This window comes from Pleurodeles waltl, chromosome 4_1 (genome assembly GCF_031143425.1).
Source record: "Pleurodeles waltl isolate 20211129_DDA chromosome 4_1, aPleWal1.hap1.20221129, whole genome shotgun sequence".
Classification (NCBI taxonomy): Eukaryota; Metazoa; Chordata; class Amphibia; order Caudata; family Salamandridae; genus Pleurodeles; species Pleurodeles waltl.
This window is the reverse complement of record NC_090442.1, coordinates 169,338,677-169,359,298: the sequence shown is the minus strand read 5'-3', so window position 1 is coordinate 169,359,298 and position 20,622 is coordinate 169,338,677. Positions and strand designations below refer to the sequence as shown.

Sequence of the window (20,622 nt, the reverse complement as noted above, 5' to 3'; positions counted from 1 at the left end):
ATTTCCTCTGTTCCCGAAAGAGCTTTGCTATCTCGGATCCTAACCACTTTTACAAGTGTAGGGCCACGAGAGGGCTCCGTGTCCTCGGGGAACTACATTTTCATTTCTGTGATTTACTTTTGCAAACGAGTGCTTTCTGTGAAGTGTCTGGACGAACTACTTACACACCTTACAACAATTCATTTTTAAAGGCGGGTGAATGACTGGGAACGTGTTGCCTCGGTGGACTGCTGGACCGTGGCCAGGGTATTTTGGCACGAGGTGTGCAGAAGTGCCCGGGTGGTATTTAATCGCTGTTCCCGTCGCAACATGACCCATCAGTTTCCCTATCAGATATCGAGCTTTTTGCCAAAGGCTTTCGAGCTCCTCCCAACTCAGCTGAATTAAAAGAGAAGCGTATATTTTGGCGCTCCACGTTGATGTTATTGAAGGGATTATTACAGAAGTTTTTGCTGCGGGGTTTTCATTCCTAGCCACTCCTTCGAGGCTGTGCCACTCCAGGCACGCCTACACAGCTGCCGTGTCTCGCCTCCTGACTCTGCCATTAACTCTGCACAGCTTGAAGGAATCGGACTGAATCGATTTGACGCACAAGCATGGATCTTCACAGGGATTCTCGCATTCAACTAAGTGATGGGAACAAAATGCCTGTGATTGGACTTGGTACATATTCTCCTGAAATCGTGAGTAGACTGTTGAGGGTGCCTGACGTAGTGTGCAGTTTGTTACTCAACACACAGTCTAAAGTGCTAATTGCAGTGGCGTGAGAAGTACAACATTAAACTGCTAATAATGGCAATGCAAACTAAGGTATCGGGTTCCTTTGGTCCACGTGTGAATAGCTCATCTGGGCCACGATGTGGCCTTTGCTTTCTTTGACTAGACTCGCAGTTATGTTTATTCCACGATAAAATCAGGAGTGCAAGTTCTAGAATGCAAAGCAGGACCATGGACCGGATGAGCATGTTGTGCATGGACCTGGGAAACCTCCGAGGTCTCCTAAGATAAACAAGTGCTATTAACCAGCCCTGGGGTTATGGATCTTAACTAAATATGGGGTTCTGGCACCTGCTTGTGCCCATCCAATTGCCCCCCCCCCCAAGTCATGTGGGCAACTTGCTGCCAACAGCAAAGAGAATGCTGAGACGGGTGATGAATATTCCAAATTCAAGCAGATCACACCTTGTTTAGGTAACTTTTACAACTGTACAATTGACTGAGCAAGAAAGTAAAATTTACGTTGTCTCCCGGTTACCAAGATGTTTGCAGTAGCTCACCCAGTGCCATTATGTTTTCTAGTTCATTTGGAGAGTGGGTCATCCAGTTCATTCTGGTACATGTAGTCCTGTTTAACCTATTATATGTATTGGAATTCAAAGAAAAAAACATGATTGCATGACCACTCACACAAGCACACAAGACTTTAAAAAATCCATACAACTGAACCAATGCCAAAAAGGTAGGTTCACGTTTTTAGGTCTAGCTACTGCCAGCTTTAACTGTCTGCCAGAGCTATTGTCATTACTTTTCTAAAAGGGGGGCTTCAGAAAGTATTGCTCTGTCAACACAGGCTATTGAATCATTTTGTACTGCAACATTTATATAGTGCTTACTACCCCTATGTAGTTGGTGCTGAGGTGCTTGCCTACTTAAGTAGCACTCTACACCATGTAGGGTGTGTCGTTGAAAGGATGTCTTCGTTTTGGTCATATGCGGGAAGGGTTCCCTTGTCATGCGTGATGACCACCGAGGTGTGGTTATCATATTATAGGATGTAGTAGCGTGTTGGATGATGAAGTGTGAAAGACAAATGTGCAGTTTTGGCATTTAGAGGAATATGTCAGCCTGGAATACTTCCATAGCAATGCATTTGACATACGCAGTGATTAACTTACATCAGTACAATGAATCATCACATTTTCTAGCACAATCAAATCACTATACTATCACTGTACACCATGCCATCACCAGACTTTATGGTCACTAGAACCAACCCCACCACTCCACCACTTTGCCACCACATACTGTCACACTACAAATCTCATCATCACCATACTGCCAATGTTAGACCTGACCCGCAGGGATGGTGGTTCCCCAAACCTTTTTGCCTTTTCAAGAAGGCATTGCTGATCTTGTTTGAGTGGCCTTAGGGCCCTGGGCACGTTCCCACTGTAAGTACAGTGTGAAAGTTAATGCACGCCCTCGCTACATAAGTTAGGGAGTGGCACCTACCAGTATGTGAACATTTGCACATTGGTGTTTTTCATGTATATACTGAGACTGGCATGGCTTACCTATATGTCCACACTTGCACATTGGTGTTTTCCATGTATACACTGAGCTTGGCCTGGCTAGCCTATATGTGCACACTTGCACGTGGTGTTTTTATGTATATACTGAGACTGGCATAGCTTACCTGTATGTGCACACTTGCACATCAGTGTTTTCCATTTATATACTGAGCCTGGCTTGGCTTACTGATATGTGCACACTTGCACATTGTTGGTTTCATGTATATACAGAGCCTGTCTTGGTTTGCCCAAATGTGCACACTTGCACATTGGTGTTTTCATGTGTATATACTGCACCTGGCATGGCTTACCTATATGTGCACACTTGCACACTGCTGTTTTCATATGTATAGTGAGCCTGGCACAACTTGCCAGTAGGTGCACACTTGCACATTGCTGTTTTTTATATATACTGAGCCTGTTACAGCAGGCCTGTATTGACACACTTGTACCCTTGGTGGGCCTCGTCCCAGGGAGGCCCGGCATTGAGCTCTTTGCATGTGCATTCTGAAGTGTATGGTGCGACTCAGGTCATTGTGCACCAGACCTTGTGCCTATACCAGGAGGGCACAGAATTTGGTAAACTCTTCATGTCTTGGAGCGATCCAAGTCATTGTGCTCCAGATGTGGTGCCTCCTGTTCTGAGCGATCCAAGTCATTGTGCTCCAGATGTGGTGCCTCCTGTTCTGGGAGGTGCCAGATTGGTTATTATCTGTGAAGTGGAGTGTCTGGCTTGGCTGGGTGCCACTGTGAACAGTGCATTCCAAGGTGACCCTCCCCATGTGCTTTGCAGACTGAGGCCAGTGCTGGAAGGCCAGTGTGGAGACCTCTGAGTGAACTTATTGAGTGGGGACCAAACCTCCATTTGCCAATTGTTGCCTGATCATCAATTCTCTCTTCCTCTGTACCTTTGCACCGAGATCCTGACTAAGTTTAACCACCGCCACTAGTGGCCTAGTATCCAGGGAAAGGTTGCTTCATTTTTTACTCTGAGGGGGCGGGAATTGGATGGAGGGTGAAGGAAGGATTGGGTCCAAGAGGGGTCTGCGCATTCATTTACACCTCACCTGCCTGCTGTCAGAGCACTGCATTAGGGTACTGTAAGTAAGTGTGTGCAAGTGTTTGTATGCAGTTGTGACAGATATCCTTGGCACCGTGTAGCGGTGCAGAGTGAGAGTGTGAGAGCAGGTGTCTGGACTTGATTTCACCATGCAGCTGCACTGCCATGCACGCGTTGTACAACTGTGGTTGGCATTGATATTTACTGGTGCGCCCTAGGCCAGGGAGCTTTTTCCAAAGTGCTATAGTTCTCTGTCTGTAAACATTGCTGCTATTGTTGGGATCTGTGATGCATCCTATGATTATTTTATTCTGAACTGGGGTGATCGCTGGGGTGGGTCTCATGATGCCAACGCAGTAGTAACACATGTGTGGGAGGGGAGGGAAAGTGTTGTTTTTGTCTCATGTGTACATACTGCTGATGTTGTATTAACACTTTTGGGCCTCATACTACTAGTGATCTTTCTAAATGTGATTTATGCCCAGATTTACAGGATGTTCTTGTGGTGTTAATTCATGTGTGTGTTGAATGCAAATTTTATTTGCATACACCTCGTGTGAAGTCTTGTTTGTGTCGCTCAGTGTACTTATTGTGGGAACGTACTGTGCCAATGCTTTACACATTGCCTCTGTGAAAAGCCTGACTGCTCTGTGCCAAGCTACCCATGGGTGAGCACGGGTTATACAGTGAGTGTAATTACCCACCCCTGAGGGGAGTGGTAGGTTCTGCTTTATTAGAGCCTCACTTCAGCCACCCAGAATGTGCAGCATCCAACAGCCACCTCAACACTATTGCACCATCACCCTCCAGCCAGCTCTTCATCCCAAAAAAGCACTACACAGCCAACCCAGCATTGGGTCATTATCTTCCATCAGTGCAAAAATCTCACAGCAGCACACAATCACAATTTCACTGTCACACACCATAACCTTATCACCCTCCACTCACTTATACTACTACCCAAGAGTACCTCACTAGCTCCCATTACCATCACACCCCAGTAAATACACCACCACCTTGTATCACACCCCTGGAGAACTGTGCTATCATCTTACCTCATACCACTGAAATACTACTACATATAACCACTGTACCAAATATATTACATTGTACCACCCCTACCTCTATTCAACCTACCAACAAAACCACACTGTCAGATATTACTTCCCCCACAAAACCCCACATAACGTACCAGTAGCTGCACAGTTCCAAGCCCACAACAAAACTAATATCCCCACCATACAACCACCTTGCAGCACCATGAATTCGCCCATCATCCCCAAACTATCACAGTTCATCAATGCCCTGTGAACTCACCACTGTTCTCCCCTAACAGAACCATCACATTACCCCACACTACTAAACTCTGCCACTAAGCTAACAACTCTCACCACTAATTTACCACTTCATTACAAATACTGTGCTATATTGTGGCTGTTTTCTCAGTTTCCTTCAGGGGAATCCACAAACCCAGGGTACCTTTAGAATTGCCAACATGTGGTGTAGGAAAAGGTATGCAAGTTTGGCCTGATACCTTTTGTGAAGTTCCCCAAATACCAAAACAAAGTTCAGAAAATACATACCATGCTGTTGACTAAAAACTGAACACTGGCAGAAGGTGTGACACATGACCTTGTGCCACTTGGTTATAGAAGTGAGATGAAGTACTTGCGTGGAGGACAAAATCCTCAGGTGGCATTTCAACAACATTGAAGGCAGTGGACAGAGGCCTTATTCAAAATGACTGGAACCAATAAGGGATCTCATTAGGGGTTGCTAAAACTGCCAAAGCTCAAAGATATTCGGAAGCCTTAAGGCTGAATGGGAGGCTCCCAGAAGGGTGGTATGGATGCCTTGCTGTGCCCCAAGAACTACAAACATCTTGTTGTCTCTAGAAATGTTGATTGAAAAGTACATAAACACTTGGTTTGTCGGGTTCAGCACAGCATTTGGCCAGTTTAGCAGAAACCCTCTATGGGAAAAATTGGCCAGCTGGCACATAAGTGCCAGAAACCAAAAGCGTTGTCATTATTATTTACTTTTAATGCTTTAGTGAGGTTAATCTAAAATACCACATTATTATCCATACTTGAAGTTGCACGTCAAAGTGCATTTTCACACTTGCATATGAAGCAGATGGAGGTAGGTCATTTTTCAGTACATCCCAAGGCAACTGTTGGAAATGACCATCATTTGCTTAGTATTCAACCAGATTTTTGCCTTCTTTAGCTGTACCCGTTTTGTTGACCATGGGACTCTGCACACTTTACTCTTGCTAAGTAGTGATACAGAGCTTCTGTCCTCCCTATTCAACATGCCAAAATTGTCATATACCTAATTCTCACATTTATTGTACCTGTAAGTCCCTAGTATAGGTACAGTTTATACCTAGGGCCTGTATATTAATTGCTGCTAGTGGGCTGCAGGATTCATTGTACCAGCTACTAAAGAAGCACTATAAAAACATGTCTGAAGGTCTGCTTTGCAGCCTGGGTGTGCGCCTGTCAATTGTCATTTTGACAAGGCCAAATAAATCTTTTGCCAGACCTAAACCTTCATTTTAAATACTCCTTTTAAATACTTATATGTCACCCTTAAGGTAGGCCATAAATGCCCATAGGACTGGCTGCATGGTACTTAAAAGTAGGGCATGTATATTTAAGATTTTAAATGTCTAGGCAGTGAAAAACCTCCAAAGTTGTTTTTCACTGACTGTAGCAAGCCTGGCTCTCTCTTAGGATAGCACTGGGTTATGTTATAACAACTGAAAATGGTTAACTGTGGTTTGAGTGCAGCTAGAAAAATAATGATTAAAAAACTTATTCCTGCAACTGCCCAGCTGACCAGTTCCAAATAGACCTGCTTGATGCCGGTCTCTGAGTGCTGGTGTTAGGGTACACTCCAGGTGATCAAAAGTACAAAAGCTATGACTTGGAAACTTTTTGTCAACAGAACATGTTGAATCGCCAGATGGATTCAACTTGTTGATTTGCCACACTGAAAGAGATCTGTCTTCCAGAAAAGTTAATAAGTCTGAAGGTAGAAGATTTCAGCAGGACTGATGCCAAGTAGCAACCCCTTGACATCAAGGTCTTCCCAGACACAGCTTCGGACATCACCGGCCAGAGCTTTTGTTCCTTTGATGATGACCACATTGAGACCATGCTCTTCTGCAACCCACTGTTGTTGACTCTGCATCAGATCCAGTTACCCTGCCAACAGACTCATCAACAACCACTTTTCTCCAAAAAGTTACAAAGTCTGAGAAACGTGAGGCTTTTCCTGCATACTATCAAACCATGTACAATAGAGGCCCAGAATCCCATCATTATATATATACATATATTCCTTTTTGCAAACCTGCCCATAGAACTTAATTGATTTATACCATAGGGAAGAACTAGAGACGCTCAAAGACAGAGCATAACTCTGTAAGGTGCTAAACTTCTCTATCTGTGAAACCCTAGGGCCCAGACAGTCTCACGCCCACCTTCTATCATATTTTTTCCCCACCCCTGCAGGAACACATTGTATATCTGTTTAAATTCCTTCACGAACTCCACTGGTCTTACCCAAATGATGTGTGAAGCCGAAATCACGCTTCTACCAAAGCCAGGAAAGGACCCCACAAACTGCTCATCATATTGCCTGATTGCCCTCCTAAACATGGATGCAAACTGAAAACACTGGAACTTAGGCTTGAGCCCCTATTCCCGGGTTTTATGGACCTGGACAAGGTGGGATTGTTCCAAAACAGACAGGGGGCAGATTATATTAGAAAAAGTAAGAAAAGTAAGTGCTTCTTGGGGGGCGGTTTTTGAGCCTCATTGTTCTTTGATTTGAAGCGAGCGGTAACACGATATGAGCCGCACTTCAAGCGCGGCACATCTCAGCTCCAGCCCGCATTTATCCGTGGACCGAAGCGGGGACAAGACGGTGTTTACAAATTTTTTGTGTAAACGTGTCTGAGACGCGCTAATCGACGCGCTCACTCGTTCCCGCGTTTTTGCCATTTCTTGTTCTCGAACCAAGGGTGGTAATTAAACCTTTGGTTCATCACTTTTTCATGCACACAGAACGATAATGTCCCTGGCATGAATAATTTAGACAACTTTTTACCTAGTACACTTAAAGTACTTTTGTCAAGTTGACTGTATACCGGCCATAAGTGATACATATCCCGCCCCTACAGGAGCTAGTTGCAATAGACTAGATGGGGCGCCCTTTATGATTCTTGTTACGCACATGTATAGACATAGTTCTATACCTGCGAGGCGTGAACTTCTTATTTCATTTTTTCTTTAGTACCCTCCAGATCTTAGACACCTAGCTTTATGTAGCTATGTTATGATAAGAGGTCTGCTTCAGGGATAGGATGTTGGATTTTGTTTGTTGACTTACTTTGTTTGTTATGGTCCATACATATATCTTTGATCAACACCTTGACTACGAATTAAACTAATATGTGATTTAAGGTCTGTTTATTTTTATATGTATACCTAGACCACAGTGGATTGCTTCAACTCGATGCTTTCCCCGATGAGGCCCTAAATTAAATTTATGGAGGGTAAGCATTGTGGAACCTGTGCGTAGTTGTTTCTTTCTCATTTCACTGTTGGATGTTTAGCATATGGCACTTTTGGGATTCCTCACGAGTGTATGGGGTATTGTCTCAAGATATCGAGCACATGTTATGTCTCACAACGATGATATCTTTTGACGTGTGTTTCTTTTACTTTCATAGGCTTTGTCCTCCCTAGTATGGGATGTCCAAGTGTTTAAAGGATTAGGTACGTCTTTAAGGTCCTGACGAATCGCATAAGATCATGTATTGACTAAAAACCAGCGAGAAACATGTTGACCTATGATGTAGAGTAACACAGGGCACCCTGTGTTCACTTTTTTCGTTTTTACTACTCCCCAATGTGAGAGTTAGTAGCTGTAATTAGAAATTCTTCTTTTTTATGGGGAGTGTAGAGATTATTTTACTATATCCCTATTTATTGTTTTTAATCTTGTCAGAGGAATTAGCATTGAATTAAATATATGAACATATTTTACCTCTAGACATTTTTAACCATTTCTATACCAATCCTCAATCTTTGCTTTTGACCGGTTGTGCATTTTCCTCTAAAAAAGATCTCCGGCAAAGAGCCCCCGTGTGGGGCCCGTCAGGCATTGTAGCGCCGGCTTGACGAGGAGCATAGCCCTATGATGAAGCATGTCACCGGCAGGTGAGTGAGGGCTCGTGCTTCAAACTTTTTGTCTTCCTTGGTATGCAGAACCTATAGGTTTAAAAGAAACCTTTTTTTTTTTTTTTTTGGAATCGTGTGTGCATTTTTTTGATTTGTACAGTATCGGGAGCTTCACACATGGGACCAGGAGTCTGTCCTCCGAATATCCCACATCAGCCCCTCTTTTTGTTGTTTTTTGGCAGATAATATTAGACATCTAGCCCACCTAATGGAAAAAGTATGCAGTACAAATACCCCAGCCCTGGTCGTTCACCTGGATGCAGGAAAAGCTTTCGATAGGGTGAGTTGGTCCTTTCTAGATGCAATCCTAACCATTATCTGACATAGCACTAGGGTGAGAACAAAAATAATCGCAGCCTACTCTACTCTCACAGATTTTGTGTGGGTGAACAAACACTGTACACAAAGTATTGTCATAGCTAGGGGGACTTACCAGGGCTGTCCCCTTCCCCTACTTCTATTTGCCTTGGCAACCAAACCCTTAGCCATAAGAATTATGCAAATGACCGAGACCCCGGTGTTCTCTTGGGGGCTACAAGCATAAACTCAACCTGTTCACAGATGACATCCTTTTCACATTAACAAATCCATGTACATGCCTCCTTGCTTTACTTACTATCCTACAGGACTTCTAAGCAGTCTCAGGTTTACAAATCAATGCAGATAAATTGTACGTTCTCAATCTCACTGTGTTCCCACAGGATGTGATGGCCTTGCAGTCTGAAAGTTGTTTCCAGTGGGCCTCCTCCTCCATTCATTACTTGGGCCTCCAAATTTCCCCTTGCTCAGGACTGGACAAAAAGTAACTGAAGATCCTTTGGGAAGCCATACTGGAGGACCTCCAGAGATGGCACTTTTTATATACCTCCTGGATAGGACAAATTATTGTCATAAAAATGAATATCTTGCCATGTCAATTATACCTCTTCCAGTCCCTCCTTACAGCTATCCCCCAGGCAGACATAACACAAATGCAAACACACATCCTTAGGTACATTTGGAATGGTAAGCACCCGCGTCTTCCCAACTAGCTACCTATGCTCCCAAGGGACAAAGAAGGGCTAGCATACTCAGACCTCTTCAACTACTACTGGGTGCCAAACCTGTGCTTCCTCTCTGAATGGACTTTGTTGGAAATGGCCTTTCTGCAGGGTCATCCCCAGACTTTTTGCCTTCCTCCTTCTCTTTTTCTAAACTCATTTTTGCTGGTTTTTAGACTCTGCGCACTTTACCACTGCTAACCAGTGCTAAAGTGCATATGCTCGCTCCCTTTAAACATGGTAACGTTGGATCACACCCAATTGGTCTATTTCATCTACTCTAGTCCCTAGTAGAGTGCACTATTTGTGCCCAGGGCCTGTAGATTAAAAGTTACTAGTGGGCTTGCAGCACTGATTGTGCCACCCACTTAAGTAGCCCCTTAACCTTGTTAATTGCAAGGCCTGTGTGTGCAGTTTCACTGCCATTTCGAATTTGCATTTAAAAGTACTCGCCCAGCCTAAAACTCCCCCTTTTCTACATATAAGTCACCCCTAAGGTGTGCCCTAGGTAACCCCTAGGGCAGGGTCTGTGTAGGTAAAAGGCAGGACATGTACCTGTGTAGTTTACATGCCCTGGTAGTGTAAAACTCCTAAATTCGTTTTTACACTACTGTGAGGCCTACTCCCTTCACAGACTAACATTGGGGCTGCCCTCATGCTTTGTTTGAGTGGTAGGTGCTGATCTGAAAGGAGTAGGAAGGTCATACTAAGTATGGCCAGAATGGTAATACAAAATCCTGCTGACTGGTGAAGTTGGGTTTAATATTACTATTTTAGAAATGCCACTTTTAGAAAGTGAGCATTTCTCTGCACTTAAATCTTTCTGTGCCTTACAATTCATGTCTAGCTGGGATTAGTTGACAGCTCCTTGTGCATTCACTCAGACGCACCCAAAACACAGGGCACTCAGCCTCACTTGCATACATCTGCATTTTGAATGGGTCTTACTGGGCTGGGAGGGTAGAGGGCCTGCTCTCACACAAAGGACTGCCACACCCCCACTGGGGCCCTGGCAGACAGGATTGAACTGAAAGGGGACCTGGTGCACTTCTAAGCCACTCTTTGAAGTCTCCCCCACTTCAAAGGCAGATTTGGGTATAAAAACAGGGCCACTGCCCTACCACCTCAGACACTTCCTGGAGAAGAAACCTGAACCAGAACCAGCACTCTGACAAGAAGAACTGCCTGGCTGCGTAAAGGACTCACCTGACAGCTTTCTGAAGAGGACTGCTGCGTTGCTGTTGCCCTGCTGCTTTCTTGCCTTGCTGCAGAAGTGGTCTCCAAGGGCTTGGATAGAGCTTGCCTCCTTTTCCCTGAAGTCTCAGGACCAAAAAGACTTCTCTCCTGCAGCTGAAATCCCCGTGTGGCGAAAATTTGATGCACCGCCTGCCAAGAACGACGCACAGCCTGCATGCGGTGAAAAATTCACTGCATGCCAAGTCCGGAATGACACAGCCCAACTTCACAACAGAAGATCGACGCAGCGCAAGCAACGCAACCGCAACTTCAACGCACAGCCCTACTGGATTGGCGCAAGCTGACTCAGATCGGTGCCGCCCGACTTCCTGATAGGAATCGATGCAGCGCCTGCCGTGCGGAAGAAAATTCCAAGCATCGCCTACCGGAATCGACGCAGCCGCTGTGACTTCGCTCCACAAACCCAAGATTCCACACATCGTCCCCGGGGCATCTGAAAACCCAGCAACCTGAAGAGGATCCAAGTGCGCGTGCCGGAAATCAACGCAACTTCTTCCCCGTGTGGAAAATAATGACACAAGTCCGTGTGCGAAGGGGCGAAACTGACTGTTTTCCACGCATCTCCTCCTCTGCGGCCCCTTGCGAAGATTTTTCAACATAGACCAGGTACTTTGCCCTGAAAGAGACACTTGTTGTTTCTAGGAGAACTTAAGACATTTTGGGGGTCATTACAACATTGGCGGTAAAAGCCGCTTACCGCCGTGCAGGAGACCGCCAACACACCACCGCGGCTGCGGAATACCGCCACTGCCATTATGACCCACAGCTCGGAATCCGCCAAAATCTAGACATCCACACAAGTCCGCCACACCAAAGGTCAGTGATAAACTGGCGATAACAAAACCGACACCGTCACACCAACAGGAATACGCCCACACTATCACGAATCCACGTGGCGGTCTTTCAACCGCGGTATTCCATTGGCGGTACACACCGCCGCGCTCAAAATACACATTCACTTACAAAACACAACCACATTGGACAATTCAAAATACACACACCTGATAGACATACACACACCACTCCCACACACTCAATACAATATAAAACACACACCCACATCACCCACAAACCCTTACAACAACAATTGCGACAGAAGGCTATAGAGAGACGCCACCAGAAAGAACAATAGCATCCACAGGCACTCAACACCATCACTCACACAACATCCACACACCTCACACAACACACCTCTAAATATCACCCCACACATCACAACACACACCACCCCACACATCACCCACACCACCCCATGGCACCGCAAAGACACCCCAGGTTCTCTGAGGAGGAGCTCAGGGTCATGGTGGAGGAAATCATCCAGGTAGAGCCACAGCTATTCGGATCACAGGTGCAGCACACCACCATAGCTAGGAAGATGGAGCTATGGCACAAAATCGTGGACAGGGTTAACGCAGTGGGACAGCACCCAAGAACTAGGGATGACATTAGGAAAAGGTGGAACAACCTACAGGGGAAGGTGCGTTCCGTGGTCTCAAGATACCAGATTGCGGTTCAGAGGACTGGCGGAAGACCCCCACGTTGAAGAACCAGAACCTTATGGGCCTGGCGGCGCAGGGTACGCCTGAAATCTCCTTGGATTCACCTGCCTCAACTAACAGAGACACGGGACACTCTGTCAGGCGTAAAAGATCAGATTTTATTAGCTGCAGCTAGTACAGTTGTCCAAGAAGTACACAAGGTATGTTCTCAGGAGACTGCCACTTTACTTTGTGGCGCACAATCTTATATACCGTATAAAAACCATTTATTAACTACATACACTCCCAGAACACATAGAAAGGAGCCAGTAAGAATAATGTAAAGATAGAACAGAGCCAATAGAAATGTCGGAAAACAAGACAGCACCAATAGAAGGAATTGGAAAACAAAGTATCAAGTGACTTAAGGTTGCCTCCCCTCCAGCTGTGTTTGTCACCCCTCCCTTGAACTAATTCATTAACCGATCCACAACGAAGTTGCATGTGGTGTGATAAGTTTGTGTGCGTTTGGAGGACAGTTGTGAAATGAGAGAATACTAGCAAAGGACAGCGAAGGCCAGACGATAAGATAAGATCGGCGGAGAATAGTGTGAGCCTACAGATAGTTGAAACAAGGATTAGAAAACCAGACAGGGATTAGTGTACTCGGTCAGACCTTAATACCAGCCTTGTAAAGATAGAGGCAGAAGGCTGTTTTGAACACCATGTTGCAGAATAAGCAGAAAAGGCAGAATGGACTTCGTTCGCTGTGCTGCCTGAGTGAAGGCAACATAAAATGGCGGCGGGCCACAAAATGGCGGGTCGATACGATCGTATTAAAAATCGAATTTCCTCAGACCCTCCTTTTGCCAGAACTCAAGCAAGATACACAAACTCATGTTAATCTGAGTCGATGTCTATGGCCATGAGGTCATCAAGCTGTTGCTGTACCATCATTTTGATATTCTCTGCTCTTTGTGACTTGGGTTTGGGAATACATGCAGTAGCACATAGGTTGCAGATGGCAGGACCGCAGTGCATACAAAGACAACAAAAGAATATAAAAGCTAAAATTACTCCAAAGAATGTCAATACCTTCCAACCCCATTTGGACAGTAATCCCCAAAACCACTCTGAAAAGGACCAATCTCCTTCGTCCTGATGAATCGACTCGGAGATTATGTGTAACTTAGAGATAGCTTGGTATACTGTCGGAGCGTCATTAGGTATGAAAATACAGCAACTTGATCCGATCAATTTGCATACTCCACCACGGTCCGCAAGAACAAAGTCTAAGGCAACACGGTTCTGCAAGGTCATAAGACGATCAGCCTGTAGTTCAGCTGTAATGTTACTTAAAGCTCCTACAGTGATGTCTATGGTGGTTTCTACGACACAAACCAATTGCCTTATATTTCTGCTGTTGGCCATTGGACCCCAGAAGGGAAGAAATCCTTTGAGGAAATCTCCTCCCTCTTGTCCTGCTGTGTCTTTCGAATCCACAATCCCTCTGCCATATCTATTTTTATGATGGTTCGCAGGAGCGGTGTATGTAGGGGGAAGAAGAAAGGCTATATAACAAGTACCAGAGAAATCAGCTGGCAACCATGTATAAGCCCTATCGTGGCAAACAAAGTATGTACCTTGAGATGGTACTAACGGCAGTGGATTCAGGGCTGAATAAACATATGTATGGGAACATAAACTTTCTCTTTGTCCGGTGTTTGGAGTTCTACCATTTATTTGCAGACAGAAATTTCCTTGTTGGGGTATGACCCGTATCGGAGGAGATTTTCCTTGCTCAATCTTATCATTGAGGCTGGAAATGTAATTAGTTATGTTCCAATTGGTATATGCTTTTCTTTCATCTATGGAAGCTTCACTTTTTTCCATGATTTTAGCCATAGCTACCATTCCTTTTATCAATAAACTATGACTGAAATCTGAACCAACACTATGTAAACTGACAGGTTGTTTAATTTTACTTTGATATGCATTATTGAAAATGACAAAATAAGCCCAAGCGGAACCTTCATAGGAGAATGGAAGAACTAAATATGGCATTCCTTTTTCTACCGTATGTGGTATGAGTCCACACACCCAACAGTCAGTTGTATTGATCACTAACTGATGTTGATGTAACAACTGGACGAAGGAATTGTTAAAGTATTCAGTTCTTCTGATGAGTTCATGCTGGGGAAGAGTGTGAAATAGGTGCGGAGAGATAGTAGAAGAAGATGTAGAGGTAGGAGAAGAGACAACTTTTTGCTGCAGAGTAATAATGATCCAGTTTACAGATGCCAAAAGAATACACGACAATATAATGACGCATAGAGCAATACTACAACGACTACATATTTCTTTACAATTATTCTTTACATTTTTACTTTCTCTTTTATCTAATGTAGCCTCCATCTCTCTAAGTGGATGCTCACGGCAATCTTCCTCAATCACTGTAGTCACGATTATCTACCGTCCTATGACACTGTGAGGTCCTGCAGGCCTATTGCCACTTACTCAGGTCGTAACTAAGACTCCTACCGTGACCCTGCAACCGGGATAGAGTACTACATAGGAGAGAAAGTTACAAGTTCTTTGGTCTTGGTCTCAAATTATAGCGTTCCTGTCCAGAGGCAGTCTGGTTTTGAAACAATGTTCCTGGATTTGTCGTGTTCAAGCGACGATGCGATGGTATTGCTTCTTGAAGGATGTCGTCGTCCTCTTTCTCAGAAAGTGTTCCAATTAGACGTGCATCACTGAATGGTACAAATTGCGGAATTTTCTCACTTTCAGAGTCACTGATGCCTCTACGGACCCACTGATCGAAAGGCAAGGGCAAAGGCACTTTTTTGCAGTGCACGGCATGCACCCAGTTTTTCTTTCCTTCGACTTTAACTGCTGTTCTTGTGGTCAAAAGAACCAGGCGTGGCTCTCTCCATCTGGGCTCCAAATTTCTCTGTCGTTGGAAATTTTTCGTGCAGACCCAGTCACCTGGTCGGATGGAATGACCTGGGTCTGTGGAAGCCTCTGGTAGAGCACTCTGAACCTGTTGATGAAGAACACGCAATTTAGTTGTAAGGTCATGCAAGTAGTCAATCAACATCGGGTATGGCAAGTCTGAGTATTTCTTAGGGCGAGGAACTCCCCATACATTAGCTGGGCGACCAAATATCACTTCGTAAGGGCTAAGCCCCAAACGAGAGTGTACTGCTGTTCTGGTGGACAGAAGAGCCAATGGTAAAGCATCAGGCCAATTAAGTCCTGTGCTAGCTTGCACCTTAGCAATTTTAAGCTTCAAGGTTCCATTGTAGCATTCTACTAAACCAGCCGACTGTGGGTGATTCGCCGCCTGGAACTTCTGTTTTATGCCAAGACCTGCACAAACTTTTTGCATGACTTGACCCACAAATTCGCTCCCCTTGTCACTCCAGACAATGCGCGGCAAACCAAACCTAGGGAAGAATTCTTTCAAAAGTATTTTGGCAGTTGATAAAGCAGTATTGTCCTTCAGAGGGTAGGCTTCTACCCATCTAGAAAAAGCACATACTACCACCAGAACATATTTGAGGTTGTTGCATCGTTCCATGTGAATATAATCGATCTGCAACACCTCAAATGGATATGTTGGAGGAGCAAAATGACCTGCTGGAGTTGGGGTTCCCTTTCCCGGATTGTACATCAAGCAAACAATACAATGTTTTACTACATTATTTGCACACTTTGGGATCCCCTCATTTTGCCACACTGGAGCCAGAAGTTTACATATTCCTTTTGCACTTAGGTGAGCTGGACCATGTGCCATAGTAACTACAGGTAGTACATAAGCATCTGGTAACAGCCAACGTTGATGTTCTGATAATTCAACCCAACATCCCATCTCATCTAACATTCCTGTACTTTCCTTCCACTTTCTCAACTCATTCTCCGTAGCCTCTCCTTGAATTGATTTCACACTCTCTACTGTATCTTCACACATTCCCTTTTCTCTTACGCAGTTTGCGGGACCTGCAACATACATTCGACTTGTGTTGTCTCTGGCTGTCTTTTTCGCTACCTCATCTGCAAATGCATTTCCTCGACCAACATCGTCCACAATCTTTTTGTGTGCACTACACTTCACGATCGCTATCTGAGTAGGCATTGTAAGTGACTCAAGAAGTTCAGTCACTAATGGACCATGTTGTATCTTAGTACCATGGGAAGTAAAGAATCCTCTTTCCTTCCATAAACGCCCAAAGTTAAACGCTACACCAAAAGCGTATTGGCTATCAGTGTACACGTTTACTCTTTTTCCTTTGGATAACACACACGCTCTAGTTAAGGCTATCAATTCAGCTGCCTGAGCTGAATTATGTCTAATGCGTGCTGTCTCCACAATCGTATGCAAAGTAGTAATAGCGTAGGCTGAAACTGTATCTCCATTCGGGAGCTTGAAACAAGAACCATCTACCCATAGTGTTCCATCTGGATTCACTAATGGCGTGTCTTTTAGGTCAATTCTACCCTTAGTCTCTTCTTCAGTACGGAGAAAACAATCATGCTGTTCAGAGACATCTCTCTCTTCTGGAAGGGGCAACAAAGTAGCTGGATTCAGGGTATTACATCGTTTGATGTGTATGTGACTAGCCAAAAGCGTCAGCTCATATCCGGACAACCGAGCACTCGTAAGATGCTGCGTTTTTGTCCTATTTAGTAAAGTATCCACTGCATGTGGCACCATAACAATGAGAGTATTATCTAGCACTACTCCAGCAGACTGTCGAATAGAAATTGCTGCTGCCGCTGTCGCCTTAAGACAACTAGGCAATGCTTTAGCTACTGGATCTAACGTAGCTGAGAAATATGCGCATGGTCGCTGTTGGTCTCCAAAACGCTGCGTTAAGACTGACAATGCACAACCCTCTCTTTCGTGGACATAGAGCGTAAAGGGCTTACTGTAATCAGGAGTACCCAATACAGGAGCAGAACACAAAGCAATACGCAAATCAGTAAAACTCTTCTGACATTCGTCAGTCCACGGAAGAGGCTGAGGCGTATCTTTTAAAGTTAGCGCCAACAGCGGTTTAGCCAATAAAGAGAAACTCGGAATCCACTGTCTACAATAAGAAGTAATGCCCAAAAAGGCACGTACCTCTCTTTGTGTGGATGGCGCTGACATTTGTGCAATTGCCTGAATTCGTTCGGGGGTCAATCGTCGTCCCTCCTTTGACAAGAGATGACCCAAATAAGTCACCTCGCGACAGACATATTGTAATTTAGAAGGAGAAACCTTGTGATTCAGATCAAACAAATGACGCAACAGTGCAACGGTCACGTTTTTGCAAATCTCCTCTGAATCAGCGGCAACTAATAAGTCATCCATGTACTGAATGAGAGCGGCACCGGACGGTAAGGAAAAGGCATCAAGATGACATTTTAGAGCTTGACTGTAAATAGAGGGACTTTCACAATAACCTTGAGGTGCGCGTTTAAACCGGAAGCTTCGGCCTCCGAGGGAAAAACCAAAAATATCTCTACTCTCTTCGGCGATGGGAATACTAAAGAAAGCATTCTTTAAATCAATAACTGAAAACCAAGTCGCTGTAGAAGGTATCATCGTCAACAGAGCAGTGATATCTGGGACTACAGGAAACTGCGGTACGACAATCTTGTTTACCTCCCGAAGATCAATTACAAAACGATAAACAGGAGGCTGAGAAGGATCAGTGCGTTTAAGAACCGGAAGAACAGGACTGTTACATGTATTTCCTCTCGTTTCCTCAACCACACCCTTCTGAATCAAATCATGGACAATTTCCAGAAGTGCTTTCTCACCTTCAGTAGAGATTCTGTATTGCGGAATACGTGGCATTTCAGCATTGGGCTTAAGAGTAACAACATAAGGTGGGATCTCAAGACAACCAACGTCATTCGGACCCGTAGCCCAAAGCGTTTCGGGAAGAGAAAGCAATTCAGGTGGGAATTGATCTTTTGATAAGTACATTGGACTAGTCATTTTCTGTCCTAGAGTGAGGTATACACCAGAAGGTGAACAATATATCGTAGCATGCATTCTTTTTAATAGATCTAAACCCAACAGATTTTCACCACAACCATTCGTCAGAAGAAGCGGAGCTTCTAAATCATAAGGGCCTATTGAAACAGGCAAAGGGCAAGAAACTGGATTGCGAACAGGGGCGCCAGAAAATCCTATAGATACATTCGTTAAGCCAGACAAAGGTGCGCCAGGGAGTTTAGAATGAATGATAGAGCTTCTCATGGCACCAGTATCTAAAAGAAATGGCTCTGAAACACCCATTGTAGTGACATTAACATAAGGTCCATTCTGATCCACTGGAATTGACGTAACCCCCTTACTTTGTCCATGGCTGTCCTATTCAAAATGAAGACTTTCATTCCCTCCTTCAATATACTGATCCTCACTGTAATACTGTGTAGACCTAACATTTTGCTGATCAAAGTAATTTCCGGAATTTGGAGGAACAAAAGAACGCTGCCCTTGGGTTAACACACCTCGACCTCTACCTCTATTTGCTGACTGAAGACCACCACGACCTCGTGAAGCAGATGTTGCTCCATTACGCTGCAACAATGCCGGACAACTGTTCTTAAAATGACCTTCCTCCCTACAATAAGCACATTGATTGGGACCTAGCAAAGGTCTTGGAATGAATGGTTCAGGCTTTTGATACAACCTCTGAAACTGCGGAGGCTGTTGAAACTGAGGCTGAACATGACGAGGAGGATAAGCCTGTTGCAAGAGAACTTTAGTTTTTAATTCTTTCGTCTTTTTCTCTTGTTTTTCCCTTTCTTCTTTGTCTCTATTTTCATAATATTGTGCAGTAGCCAATATCTGGGCGGAAGAAGAAACTGCCCATGAACTCTCGGAGTCTTTTAGCTTGTGTGATAGTTCAGGAAGCAAGTTATATACGAACTTATCCACAAATAATCGCTGTCCCCCTTCTGTAGCCATATCTTGACCACTGTGATCAATGAATGTCTCCTCGAATCGGGTAAAGAAATCGGAAACACTTTCATCTTTCTTTTGTTTACATGCTGCTAGCTTATCCCAATTAACTCTCAAAGCAGGCATCATTGTTTTCATTAATGTAATAATCCTACCAGGGAGTTCTGAGATCAAAGCGTCGGGCTTTGCACCACCTACTTGACCTCTATCTGCGGCAATAATAGCGTTCCAATCGCCGCCTAATTCTTGAGCGTGATCCTCTCTACGAATTTTAGCCCATATTGTCTGTGGAACTACATTTCCCATCAACATGTCAATATCTGCTAGATTCATAGTACATGCATCAACTGTTTGCGACAACTCTTTATAGTAACCAGCAGGATTTTTGCGTGGATCTGGTAGTGACTGTTTAAGTGCTAAAACTTCAGACCTTTTCCAGGGGACATGTATCCATATGCGCTGAAAATGCGCAGGAATAGCTGGATTAGCACCTGCTGCTGCAACTTCTTCCTTCCATATTGGAGAAACCTCTCTCATGGGATAGTTTTTCAGTGCTGTCCTAACTGAAGGATCAGAATCAGGAAAAGTCTGTGAGAACAATAGGGATCTGAAAGAAATAAGTGTTCTGACAGCGTTTTCAACCTTAGGACCCACAATAAGTCCTTTGTCAAAGTCAGCCTGAACATCTAACAGATCCTGTGGGACCGAACCCAAATTCATATCCTCCCATTCTTTAGCGAGAGTATCGCACATAACTTTAAAAACATATCTCTGCGTAGGTGCATTCCATTGCAGAAAGGTGGACATAATATCAGACGTACTATATTGGGGACCCTTCTTGATCCATCTACAAGCAAGTGAGTCCAATTTTTCTCGCTCTTCGGAGTCTGGGAATTGACTACGAGACTGTCTTCGAGAAAAAGCTGGAGACACGTTTAAAGCTTCAAAGAAAGGTGATAAGAGACCAGAGACAGTATCTGCAAATCGCTTACGCATAGATGGAGAATTTGACATAAGGATAGGGGACAAGGTATTAGGTGAATTAACTAAAGGAGCATTAGGAATTGCCAAAGGAGCAGAAGGCAAAGGAGTTAAAGGCAAAGCTGGCATAGGCAATACTTGAGGAGGCAAATGTGGAAAAGCTGGAGCAGGCGGAAGCACAACTGGCGGCTGAACAGGCTGTAACATCGGGGGTGCATTAGCACCTTGTACATAGGGCGGAGGCAATTTCAATAAGTGGGACATTAAGGAATCTTCCTCAAAATCTTTTCTCT

The 20,622-nt window shown here is 44.4% G+C and overlaps 1 protein-coding gene across 2 annotated transcripts in view; it reads left to right on the top strand.

Moving 5' to 3' along the window:
* The first annotated feature begins 366 nt into the window (after positions 1 to 366).
* Positions 367 to 20,622, top strand: part of LOC138287510 (prostaglandin F synthase 1-like) — a 546,660-nt gene continuing 526,404 nt past the window's right edge. The window contains exon 1 of one of the 2 annotated variants that reach the window (XM_069227976.1): positions 367 to 683. In XM_069227976.1, the coding sequence (XP_069084077.1) occupies positions 597 to 683 (87 nt within the window). In that variant the 5' untranslated portion in view covers positions 367 to 596. The remainder of the gene's footprint in view (positions 684 to 20,622) is intronic. The other variant, XM_069227977.1, reaches the window with a different exon arrangement.